Source organism: Anneissia japonica, unplaced genomic scaffold, assembly GCF_011630105.1.
Source record: "Anneissia japonica isolate Jap-2015-1 unplaced genomic scaffold, ASM1163010v1 scaffold1826_len1998817_cov189, whole genome shotgun sequence".
Lineage (NCBI taxonomy): Eukaryota > Metazoa > Echinodermata > Crinoidea > Comatulida > Comatulidae > Anneissia > Anneissia japonica.
In genome coordinates, this window is record NW_022742159.1 from 1,631,217 (window position 1) to 1,645,421 (window position 14,205).

General features: G+C 36.3%; 1 protein-coding gene across 1 annotated transcript; it reads right to left on the minus strand.

Annotated features, from left to right (window-relative positions):
* Window positions 1–5,062: 5,062 nt before the first annotated feature.
* LOC117119026 (core histone macro-H2A.1-like) lies at window positions 5,063–13,610 on the minus strand. Its single transcript, XM_033263818.1, has 7 exons — window positions 13,259–13,610; window positions 10,986–11,092; window positions 10,305–10,616; window positions 9,306–9,396; window positions 8,902–8,991; window positions 6,249–6,432; window positions 5,063–5,537 (listed from the first exon to the last, which is right to left on the minus strand). The coding sequence occupies exons 1-7, from the start codon at window positions 13,434–13,436 to the stop codon at window positions 5,372–5,374; spliced, it is 1,128 nt and encodes a 375-aa protein (XP_033119709.1). The 5' UTR covers window positions 13,437–13,610; the 3' UTR covers window positions 5,063–5,371.
* Between the last annotated feature and the right edge of the window lie 595 nt (window positions 13,611–14,205).

Consider the following 14,205-nt stretch of genomic DNA (forward strand, 5'->3'; position numbering starts at 1 on the left):
TGATGCCGTCAACTCTGACTTTCTGTGACGCTGATCAGGCGTCCCACCACGCTACTGGCCATTGTCCACGGTGCAGGGGTGCCTTATTCCTTGGCCGTGAGCAAACCTCGTTACTCTTCTATCAGGTAGGAAGGCTTCCCTCCGCTAACTCGACGGAGTTTCGGAGGTGGCGGATAAACTGTTTCCTCTATCAGCGATCGGGAACCTGGGGACAAGTCAATTCAAACTTCCATTGGCGAGGGTTGTTTAGCACCTCGGCTCCAACTCCTTTTCTCACGATGATTCCTTCTCGCATGGCCCTGCAATCTGTCTCGGGTGAAGAACGTTCCATGACAACTTATACACTCATATCGCCTATCTGTATCCGTTCGGGTGACAGGGCAAACCACCTCTCTCTTTGGGCTGGTGCTTTGGTCTGTAGAACAGAAAAAATACTGGTTATCAGAACTGGCAATGGTTTGTTTGACCGGTTTGGTAAAACATCTCCGGTACCTCGCCGGACATGAAGTTACACTGTTGGGTCCTTTCTCAACCGGGTCGGGTACTTCTGGTTCAGTTATTTCAGGTACTTCAGTTCAGTTAATTCACGTATTTCGGGTTCTTGCGCCCAGCCAGTTACTGGATTTTTCTCGTACGGTTTCAGTTGATCACAGTGGACCACACGCCTTGCTCCTCGAGGACTTAACTGAATCCGGAAAGTGACCTCTGTCAACTTATCGATGATTAGGTAAAGGCCCTTTCAATCTGCACTCTAGTTTAGGGGACATCCCCTTACGCTTGGTTTGGTCATACATCCACACAAACTTTCCAGGTACAAGATTTTGCTCTTCGGAAAGTTTATCGTACACTTTCTTTTGTCTGCAAGCACTGATCTTCAGTACATTTCGGGCACAGGCACCTGCTTTTTGCAACTGGGATCTGACTCTGGTAGCTAGATCTGGTTCGTCTGGCATGGTTTCCAGCACTTCCACTGACAAATCTATCGGGGTATGCACCTCCCTTCCTAACATAAGCATATTAGGAGATTCACCAGTAGACTCTTGGAGTGTTATCGGTATGCGAAGGTCGCATACGGAAGTCGCTCGTCCCAATCTCGTTGATGGTGGACCGGGTCCAACATCATGGCCATCAGTGTCCGATTAAACCTCTCAACCATACCGTATGACTTAGGATTATATGGCGTCGTGTCATATTGGCAGGTCAGCTTCTGAAATCCTGTTTTGTTAGACCAAGTAAGCGACTCTCCATGAACAAAATGAAGTCTGCCAGCCGGGTCATTTTCTTGTTTTCCTGTAAAAGCAGGCCTGGAGAAGAAAGCAAACAAAGAGCATAGGTTTAGCACAATCATAAAACTGACATTACGCCTATGATCTTTACGATGATAGCACTGTGAAACACATGTTTAAATTTCACTTTGTACTTTGTTGCCAGCATATTAACTGCTGATAATACAGCAACGTTCTTATTTTGTCCAGCACACGAGTCACTAAATAAACAAACAGTGTGTTGATGTTGTGGCTGACTGTGTATTTTGTTGAGACATCTTGACGAAAATAATGACAGAATCAGTGTTTCATCTAGAACTACAAATTAATGTGTCTAGGAACAAGTATAAACTACATCTACTGAGGTTGAATAACTATAGAAGAGTGACTCACATCAATGGGATAGATAGGCTATAGGTTATATCACAAGTGGGGATTTATTATATTATTAAGTGGTCTGGACGAATCTTACGATCATACGATTTTTGTTTTAATACCTCATCCCATTGGGTATGCACACTTTCACTTGTGAATGAACTATTGTTCTAGTTCTAGTAACCATAGTGATATTGGTATGCAAAATGAGGACATATATCTTAACACAGTGTTGATCACATTGTTGCCAGAAAGGTGTTTGTGAAGGTGCTGGCAACCTGATTCGATCCTCAGCCTTGTTAATGTTCACCCCAAGTGTAGAAGTGAACATCATTCCTCTTTTGTTCTCCAGTTTGGTGATTAACTAAATCAAGAAAGTACAGCCATAATGGACGTAAATAATAAGCCTCCCCGATGGGAGACTTGGGTAGAGGTTGATTTTGCATTAAATCAAAGCAAACATTTAGGACAGATTCGTCCGTCTCCCCCTTCATCAACGAATAAAATCTCTTTGCGTGCATTTTGTGCACAAGCAACTCTGTGACCAGTTACCTTTTTAAGTCTTGTTCCTCTGCACTTTGGATGGATAGCATTCAAACTGTTTACCCAGTATACAAAGCCTAGTAAACAGTGAACATAAAAATAATCTTTCATATCAAGCCCCTTGACATCCGTTAAGCTTGGTAAAGAGGTGTATTCAACAGATACTGCGTCAGACGTGAATGTTCCAATGAGCCAAGTAACTCTGATTAATGGTATTTGATGGTATAAATATATACCGTTATAAATATCAAGCACATTAGAAGCCTTACCTGTTATTGTTGTGATTTTATGAATTATAATTGTATCTCCGCTCTGTATGGGTAAACATATTTCTTGGGGCCCCTCCCCCAACCATAACCCCCCTGATTTCAGATGCTGGCACCGTATCGTATGTATCAAGTACTGGTAAACAGCTTTCAACTTGTTGTACTGATCTTCCACTTTTTGTCACACACATCTACAGTTACACGCTGTGGACAGCCCACAGGGCCAATTACATTATTCCGGTGAATTTTGTGGTACAGCCTATTAAATTGAACCATCCATCAATTATTTGATGATGAATTTGTAATGTATATGGCAATTCAGTCTGTTGAAGATACTACTGTACTAATCTTGTACGTACATTATACCATTAACATGTGAAGATTATATTTACATTAATTTTTTGCGCACCTTTTATCACCTTTTAGCATGGTTTGATACAAAAAGGGACCTAAATACCGGGATTGGTAAATTCTACATAATATTATACATGCCTAACATTAATGCAATTTCCTGTTATGCATGACTTGATTCTATAATGCAGATAAAAAAAGTTACCAAATGGATAATATTAGTAGGTAGCTGCATGCATTTTATACAAGCAACTTGGTCTCGATATCATGTTCTGTACTTCCATTACTAGGGGAACGGAGTCTGCCACACTGGAACTAAGTTTATCATACATTATACAACATATAGTTCTCTGTGATACCCACCAAAGTTTACAATGGGTCCATTTGAATTCCCAAATCACAATAATGTTAGTCTTCTAGACAAGGATTATAATGATGTGAACTTGTGAGAATGGCATTGGTCAATTCTTATGCATAAGATGAGCCTAGTGCATTTATAAATCTATTTATGTGCAATTAAAATTCAAACAATGTTACTGTTGTTCACAGAGTTTTATTATGAATTCTTTTCAAGTTTGTTCACAACGTTTCTCAGTGCTTGGATTTGAAGAAAACTGACCAATTACAAAAATGTTTTTGAAGTGAAAAATAACACTGTTCATATGTTTGGCCAAATATTGGTGCAAAAATTGATACTAACAATACAGTATTTTGAAGGTCTATTCTACCTTTCATGCATTTCAATATATACAGCTTTATTTTTGATAAAAATCAAATTTTAACCAACAAATGATGCCAGAGTGCACCACACTAACATTAGTAAACTACATCTCATTTTAAAGATGTACTGTCTCTACCAAAAAGACGGATCAAAAAAACCGATTGAAAAATATTAGTTTTCACTGATTTACAGACATTATCTTTAAATTGATTACCAACCAATTTAATGGATACAGGATAGGTACTACTTACAGTATCTATCAGTTGATTGACAGGGAATATTTGTTCGCAATTAAAACTCTTAAATCTTAATTAGGCAATTCATGGAATTTAAACCACAGTTTCCTTAATAACATTTGGGTCACATGAATAATTTTGGGTTTCCAGCATTAAGAATTATAAAGTTTATTACTTTTAGGAGAATTCTAGCTATCCGTCTAGCTGACCTTATAAGCCAAGCACAGTAACAATATGGCCAAAGCTATCAGCGCACACAACCAGAATCTACTGTATTTATTATTACCCAGATCCTTTGTGCTCGCAGGGTCAGTGGGCAAATAGAAAAACAATATCAAAACATGATGTTGCATTGAATGGACAGTGAGCTTGAAGTAAAGTAAAGTAAAACATTAAAATAGGGTATTCACTTCCAATGATACAGATCAAAATAATAATAATAATTATTATTATTATTTAATACTGTAATAATATAATAGCGAGATTTTTTTTTATTATCATAACTCAAATTACAAAGCAAGAATCAAGCTATGGATTTTTTCCCCAATACAATATTTTAAAGACATATTTGTAAAGTGCAAACATTTATGCTTAAAACAAATACCCAGTATGCAAACAACAAATAAAGATGCAAAATATAATTTACAGTTGCTATATTCAGAATTTCCTTGATACTCTTGGTATAAATAAGTATACCATTTTTGGTATATAATTTAATTTTTAAAATTAACATTTATTTATTCACTCACTTCAATTTTTTCTTTCACAAAAAAAATTAAAAACCTTTAGATTTCAGTAAAACGCAAAGATTGCATTATTCAAAATATCTTTAAAATAATAATAAAAAGTATATATGATCACTTGAAATAATTGCATGTACGAAAAACGCATTATAGCACATTAACTTATATGAATCAAAAATATGCTGTGTAACATAAAGAATGGGAAACAATAAACATTAGTTTTAACAACAGGTTGATATGCGTCAATAATAAAATAAAGTCTATTTTACAATGGATACCCATTTTCCATGAGGCATTACCTTGACTAAAGACACAAACTAAACAATTATTGTACTAAAAGTAAATAAGATAGTATAATACATACCCCAAGTATCGAAATGCACGCCATCATGTCGGGATTCAATATTTCGACATTATGTCATCATCAGGACGAAATGCACGCCATCGTGCCGGGATTCAATATTTCAATATTAATTATGTCATCATGATGATGACATAATTAATATTGAATCCCAGGATTCAATATTTCAATATAAATTATGTCATCATCAGGACCTGATGATGACATAATTAATATTGAAATATTGAATCCCGACACGATGGCGTGCATTTCGATACTTGGAGTATGTATTATACTATCTTATCTGAGATTAATCAGTGGACCTTTCGGTAAAAGTAAATAATCTGTAAGACAATACAACTAAAGAATGTACTATTACATAACACTGCTACTCACTTGTATGCACACACACACACAAATGCTCCTATACATAACATCCACACACCAACAATCTAATGTATTATTATATCATGATTTTCAATGATAATTTTATTTGTACTTATGAAAACCTCAAACAGAATCAATTTTCAATCAATCTGTTTCTAACTTAGCTAACTCACTTGTATATATGCCAATACTTTCCATGTCATACAAAACAAAGTAGACTTGTTTTAAAGATGATGCCATTACACTTACAAAATAATTACTAATGGTTTTTAGTATGGTTTCTGCAGCTGATTGCTTCGGAAATCCAGCTCTGCGGAAGAAAACAACATCGACATTAGTACTGTATATTTATTACATATTATATTGATTGGCCTCCGCTTGTAGCCATAATATTGGCACTGGTTTGAGTGGCAGGCTTTAAAATCATTTCAATATTGTTTCAGTGTGCCATTAAGAGCCATTATCTGCTACAATAACATCAAGGGTAGATCCAGGGATTTTCTGACAGGGAGGGCACAATATGAAGGGGACGTCATTGTCCCCCCCACTGGATCCACGCCTGAACATAAAGTACAATACAGTACATTAAATAATTCACAGTTAATATTTACAAACGTATGTTTTGACTGTACAGTTAAACTTGCCAAATCGACTTTGCCAACCTCAAATAATTTCTTAATTAGATAAATTAATCTTATTTTACATGCCAAATTGTTGTGTTTTTTTACATTAATTAATGATCTGTAAGTCAAATTTTATCAATGCCATTTTGAATTCGGCATGTTCAACTGTCATTTTTGTGTCTAGTGTTAATGTTGCTTTAGATAGGAAGGAAGTTACCATACAAGCTAGTCCACACATCAAGTGCTTTCAGACTAGTGTATGAAGCGCTTCATAAATCTAACTACATGTACTGTACTACATTAGTATACAATCTGTTACGTACATACTAAATCTTCCTTCTCAACATTTTATCATCATAGCCAGTCTATGAATACAAAAAAGTATGACATAAACTTGCCTTCCACTACTGATTGAGGGCAGTGCAATAGATGCTAAATTCTTTTCATCAGCTAACGCCAGACAGTTCTTGACACAGCTCTCTAACCTTTGTATAGCTACGTTATTGCTGGTGCCACCCCACACTGGACTGTTACAATGGATCACCCACTTGGCAGGAAAATTGTGACCTGGACAGATGGCAGCTATAAACAGAAAAGTGTTTCAAGTATTATAATATAAAAAGTGCAATAAATTTGTAGTCACACGAATACACTTCAGCAGACTATAATCAAAAAAGCTAAGAATTGTGACATCACAATTAACTACCGGATGGAGAGCTCAAAAGGTTTTAATCATTTGTGGCAGAGACAAGCCAAGCCAGTCACTGTATTAATAACTAAAAACTGATATTTAGTTATTAATACAGAGTTAAAGAGTAAAATGATGGCTATAAAATGGTTAAAAGAATCATTCAAATCAGACATTTTGTTATGAAGTTACAGGAGTTTAAATATACAGCTGTTTAAAGAACAATATTTGAGAAATCAGCCTTCGAAGTTTATGATTTTGGGCATTTCTCTGGCATAAATCATCACCAAATCGTTAAAAATTGTTGTTTTAACATTAAAAATGGGGAAAATAACAGGATAGCATGATGTATGGATACATAAAGGTTAGTTTAGTGCAATAAAATAGATTTCAAAAATGTTGACATTCCAGCATGTTTGGCCATTATCTCTGAAAGAGGATTTGCAACGAGTGACTAATTTGGCTTGTCCTTGCCACATATGCCAATTTGAGTAAGGACCAAAAGTTTGCGAAAATTTACCGTCCAGGCACAAATCTGAAAAAAATATACCATAGCACCATTCTTTTAGGTGTCTTACCATTATTGGTTATTTTGAGTTCCCATTTATGTCTATTAAAATATTGTTTAAAAAACCAAATTTACACTATTACACAAATCTACAAAATATTGGACGAGGACTTGTCATGCTACAACAGCAACACATGCAAGAATTCATTATTCAAATTATGTTACTACTACACTAGTAGTATAGTGGAAGTTAATAATATACGTATTAGTGGATCATACCACTTCAGTGAGTGGAGTGCCGCTAATACAAAGCCTATAACAAAATGTATATATTATAATAAATTGACCATGTTAATCCAAGTAATGTCAACAGATATCACAGCAGTTTAGCACGTACTGTATAATCCAGTTTTTAATATTTTCTTTATCAGTATCTTACCTGCCTGTTTGCTTTTGTCAACATTAAACAAAAATATTATTGGCTCACAATACAGTAATTCTTTATTTAAAAGGTATAAATTTGTCTTTCATTTGCAAAGGTTTTAGTTATCTTAATTATAAAGACGTAGCCATACTTAATATTATGCCTTAGAATAGTCTTGTATACCTGTATATGGCATTATCATTTCACCAACTGGTCTTCTCAGACTATTAAACATTATAATACTCCTGGAGCAGATCCAGATGGGGTGAGGGTCAGCAACGTCTGGACCTCTTCCCTAAGATTTTAGAGTGCTTTTTTAGTGAAAAGAAAATGTTGGTAAATAGCCAGCAGCTGTTGATTATGGGGGCGGGGATGGGGATCATTTATGAGGATAATTTTCAAGCTAATATAATATAATATTTGATTTGTAAGTTATATACATCTCAATGATGGGAGGGTGACAAAACAGAACATGGTTCAATATGTCGTTTAAACTTGTCAGGTACACAGGAGTGCCCTTTATCTTTCTGGACCCCCCTCCTGCAAATATCTGGATTCACCCCAGTACTCACATACAGTGCTCATGAGTATTTATAAAGAGTCAAGATCATATAATGCTGTTAACAGTGGCAAACTGTCAAGGGCAGCAAGGTATGTGATATTTACCCAAGCTCATTACGCCAAACAAATGTTTTAACTGTATTTTTCATGCGTTATTTATTTTTTTTATACCTTGTTTTGTGAACTTATTTCTTTAAAGATAGCCAGAGGAGGGCGGGAAAATAACATTTTGGTTTTTCATTTAGCAAATAGTTTTGCCAAAAACATTCAGGCGGAAAAGAAAATAAAAACAAAATTCACAATTATTGGTGGGTGGCAATTTTGCTAAACAAGATATAAAAAAAAGTCTCGCCTTGGCAATTCTTAACTTATGCAAACCTTAACCATTAAGTCTATTGCATCACACAGTGTACCTTGGCTGTTTAGAATGTAAACATGTTTGATTTTCAGTGCTAGCTAACTATACATTAGCAAAATAAGTTATGGAAGCAGTTGTGACTGTAGGATCCTTTGCAACAAAGTCCTTTCCCTTTAAAAAGCTAAGTGTTAGAATAGCAAATTTTACACTGGTTTGAAGGCATCGCCTCCTAGTGTTTGTGCGCATTCTCTTATATTTCTCCACTTTACTGAAGTTAATTTCTATAATCATACAGAAATTCTACGCATTTTGAAAGCATATGTCATGAGCATACATGAGATTTGTAATATCAAAATTGGATATTGCAGTATGTATTACTATTACCGAGTGTACAAAAGCAGTTCTAAAAATATTAAAAATTAGTACACTTCTCCTGTAACTGTGCATCTGTTGTGGGTGTGTATTGCATGTATGTGTGCCTTCTTTTAAAATGCCACTTAAACTGCACTAACCTCCAGCTGTATCAAGGGTTTGTTGATTCGCTTTTAATTTTTCCACTTCATTCATAAATTCTTTTCCACCAGCCTTCTCAAGAGCTACACCTTAATAATGCAATATATTAAAAATTAACATTTTATTTTGTCTGTCACTACAGAAAAAATGCATTTCTCCCATTGGTGGGACTTTAAATAATGTACAAGTTGTCAACAATGAAACATAGAGATTAAAATTTAATATTATTTTTAGTGTGCAGCGTTAATATAATATAAAGGATTTTAACATTTTTCATTTATTGAGTTTAATAACCGTCATTCAGAATCTGTAATTTAAGCATAAATTTTAACAACCATCAAATACCTAGTCCAGTCTTTTTTGTTGCCATGAACTACGGATCGGTACTGGCTTTTACACTTACCAACTTGACCTCCCATGTAGAAGTTGTCATTAGTAGGGTTCACAATCACATCTGCTGGTATGCTTGATATATCTGCCTGAATCACAGTAAGCTGAAAGATTTCAAATATCAAATGAGTGTTGATAAAAGATGGTAATACATTATTTTTCAATTTACAGTACAATTATAATAATAAATAATAAAAACACTAATAATTATAATAATAATAGAAATAATTATTGACTTATATAGCGCTCCTAACACGGCCACTATACTCAATTGGTGAGTTAATTGACCTAAAAACCTTTGAGACGAGTATGGGGTAACTCCAGTGTACTGGTCCAGACAGCCCCTGGTGGACGTATAGTGTTGATGGTACTAGTTTACACGAAGACACAAAGTAATCTGTAAAGCTGGCCACTCATTGCATCAAACAACAGTCAACTGACTCCCTCCCTGCTGATTGCCGGTGGCAGTCTGAATGGTACGGTACTACACAAACCGCCTTAATGAGGCTATTGACATGTAGGATTAGTTGCCTTGCACGTTGCAAGACAGATCGTAAACTGTAAAGCTGGCCAGTCCCTGCGTCATACAATGTTCCGCTGGCAGTCTGATCATCATCAAAAGCAATCCTTGCGCAAGCGTTGTCCATAGGATTGCGTCGGCCGACGACCATCGGGCCCGGCTTTAGGAACAAGAAAGTCGCCATACACCAAGTGCCATGACATCTTCTTTGATAGATACCGGCACTACAGAAATACACACTATTTATTTGATTAAACGCCCAGGGCATTTATTGTTGAGACTGATGTTGCTTCCATTAAATTTGTTTACAGTCATTTTGGGGGGGGGGGGGGGGGGGGAATTTTATTTGAGGAAAAAAATTCCCAGAGTGTTTATTCAAGGGAGATGTTTATTCCAAAATGGGGCTCTAGAGGGGCGTTTACAGTATTATACAGTATTATACTTGGTGGTTATCTCATGCAATAAATTACCACACTAAAAATCAATCACTACCTTTTGACCAAGGAAAAGCCTCTTCTCTGATAAAATAGACAGACCAGATTTCTTTAAAGCTGCAGCTGTAGCCTTTCCTTTATCTGATGAAGAGTTTCCAGCAGTGTTCTTGGCTTGTGCTGCCGCCGCAGCTGCCGCTTTCTTCATGTACATCTTTTTTGGAGGCATTTTCATTTTCTTAGGAGCCGGGGCTGGGCGAACAGCACCGTCATAGATAATTTTACTTTTGGCCCCACGTTTTCCTCTTTGGAGAAGCTCTGGGTGAATGCGGGGTAGCACACCGCCACTTGCAATTGTAACGTTCTTCAACAGCTGAATGTAAAGCAAGGAATAAATAAGAATACATTTTATAATCATTGGAGGATTATATAATTCCAACATATTAAATTAGTATAATTTATATTAAGATATTAGCACCTGATGCTTTTTACATTATAACTGGCTCTATGTTTGTTTCTTTTTGAGATGCAGACAAAATCAAATCAGATACTGTATATAATATTTTTATTTTCAACTTTTATTTTAATATAAATTTTTAAAGTATTAATTTTACACCATACTGAGAATGAATTGCCATGTTTTTCAAAAGTTACTGTACCTATGAATATAAAAAATAATATTATATTTTAGTTTGAAAGAAAAATATGACTTTAAAGCTACTTGGAACATTGCCAGTCTTACCTGATGGAGTTCCTCATCGTTAGCAATTGCAAGTAGAATATGTCGAGGAGTAACACGGCTTTTCTTATTGTCTCTTGCTGCATTCCCAGCCAACTCTAATACTTCCGCTGGAATGATGAGATTCACTTCAGTTAGGTCATTATGTCTAAAAATTATATAAATGCACTTGCAGAACCTTTCATGCCGGATGTGCTTGAAATTTATTGGAGAAAATAATTAATAAAATATTATTCGTTTATTAATTATGCTTGGATAGCGCATAACATTAGAGTTCTGCTACATGATTTCTAGAAAAATATGAAAAAAAGGTATAAAGAACCAACAGTTTCATTGCACCAATCCAGGCTGATGATAGGCTGCATACGTTATTAACAGTACCGCCACTACCAGTGGTTAATAACGTCAGGAAGGCTTTACCCCCTCCCCATCGAGGAGAAAAACCACAATTCATCAGGGAGAAACAAAATATATACATATGCATTTTCTACTAAAAGTAGACTAAAAAATTGATTAATAAGCTTTGAAACCCCTAAAACTGTCATACTTTTCTGGACCACAGATTTTGTGCGATGTCCGACCATGCCCACTTTGCTGTCGTCTAGGGCATCAGCCCACCTGTGGGGGACTTTGACCCCCTGTCGAGGAAATCTTAGCGTCACCACTACTACCATCATTTATTGCACCGTCAAGTACACCACACAAAGCTGTATTTTTTACGGACTGTAAATACAGTAATGGGCAGCTAATTTACCATCTTTGTTAAAACATCAAGTTGTTTTTTACACCCCACACTGATTACCTGTAAACATTAAATTAAAACGGAGCATAAACATATGAATTTGTAGGCGCTCTTTAGTAGCGCGCTGGCATGAATTGATAAAACTGCTCTAAAAAACCCTGAAAACACCCTTTTTACAGCCTTTTCTACCATAACTTTGGAACTGCTCATCAGATCAATTTCCTCCTTTTTTTAAATAAAAGATCAATCTTTCGATATATGTTGCATTTGTGGCAATAACCTATTTATATAACAGATCTATCTTTCATATTTCTAATAAGATTAAATGAAACGAGATAGATTTTGTTTTATCCCATCACTTTTCGATTAAAAGAAGGCAACTACATTGGATTTCCAGCGTAGAAAGCAGATTTTTTACCTTTCGCGGCTCATGTTACCAAATTCTAATCAGAATAACTCGCAAATTATTTGACCAATTGGTTTCTTTCTCTCTGTAAGTTGATCTTTATTCTTTCTGCCATACTTGTTGTGAAAATGGTTGTGATTAGTCAATATTTAGCTCTGGTCCATCACTTTTGGAAACCAATAGAATCAAGCCTTCCAAACAGTGCACAATTGAATGTATTGTATACAGGCGCTTGTTTCAGCGTAATCATTTTTCTCCAGCGACTGATGCGAAGACTGGAGTGTGTCTGGTGTTTGTTTGGTAAGTTAGAACCTTTTTATTGCTCTTTTTGCATATATGCTATGCTTTTTGCTTTATTGCATAAGAATTGAAAGCTTATGATTAATAGATTCTCATCATGTAAATATAATTAGGTTTGCCGTTATAATTTTGCTTCCCTCAAAATTCACATGTTACAGTGAAATGAATGAAAGCGTTCGCCGGTTCACTACGTAGGCCTACATCACGTGCTTAGCTCGCAGGAAACCTTGGAATGATACTGTACGTGCTAGAAAGCAAGAATTAATCTGTTCTTTTAGGCTCTTAAAATTCATATGGTGCAGGCCTGATATGGTGGTGTAATAGCACTGCATGAAGGTTTTTCAGGAAGTGTAAAAGTTTGTGGCCCTCTGTATTAAATAAACAATTACTTCGGCCCCCCCCCCACCCATTTTTATGCCATTATTTTTATGGAACTCCTGATTCGGTAGGAGAATCCATAACCCCCCTGGTTACTTACGGCCCTAAGCCTTTGCAATTCAGTAATAATGTAGGAGAATCTCTTTTTTACTAGGAGCTGGATTCGCGTCCTCCTTTTCTTGCACCCCCCCCCCCCCCCCCCCCCCCCCCCCACGAGGAAAACCCCTCCAAAAACCTTGAGAGTTCACGCCGGGCGTATACCACTCTACTGGGATACACTTTTAATTTATCTACCGTCACAAATAGAAATCTAAGAAAAACAAGCTATTGTGACATACTTACCCTCAACTCTATTTAAATTCGTTTGTAATTATCAATAAGCTGAAAAAAGCTGTTTTATGCAGTAACAATCATTAAACAGCGTGTATGCTTAGGCCAGGGAAGGCTTACCTGTTAAGTATTCGATCACAGCGGCTAAGTACACAGGTGCACCCATTCCGATCCTGTACTTCACAGTATTTAAACGAAGATAGCGATGCATTCGGCCTACGGGAAAAAGAACTCCTGCACGAGCAGACCTAGAAATGCTCTTTCCTCCTCGTTTTTTTGCACCTCCTCGAGCAGACATGTTGCACACTACTGCTTTCTTTTTTTAAGCCAAGTAATATTACAAAATTATTATGATTTAAGCTCGTAAAACTATGTAATTACCACTAGGCCTACAAGACTGTGTGCCGGTACCAGGGCAGCCAAGCTAGCTCACAATTCACAAACAAAGCTTGTTTGAGCGTGCAGCAGGAAGCAAAACACAAACATTAGCCTGCAGAGGAAATATTACTAATCTGTCAATTGCTCATCCACCCTCTAGTCAGTTATATAGTACTTTAAATATTCCTTTAATTTCAACCTAAGGTGTTCCAAATGCGAATAGGTTAAAGGCTGTACATATTTCAATGATTATTAGGCCTATGTTGTACACTTATTACCTAATAATAAAATTTTCGAGCAATTCAAGCATTTAAATAAGCCTATTCCAATAATGGAATGGCAAAATGCCTATTAGGGCTCAGTAAAATATTAATAGGCCTACTCAAATTTTATATTAATTAATACTCATAATAATATTAATAATGATCAGTGGCGGATCTAGGGGGACCGGCCCGGCCCCCTCCCCCTTTTGGGGAGGTAAATAAAGAAAGAAAGGAAAAAAATGATAGCCCAGAACGCCTCAAATGTTGTTTTCGGGCGTCTAGAACACAACAATTTCGCGGCATGCCCCCCCCCCCCAACTTTTTGGCAAAAAATATATAATGTCTGGAGATTTTTGTACGATCGGAAAGAAATGCAAGAAAAGAAAGAGGGAAGAAGGAGGAGAAGGATGGGAAAGAGAATGTTTA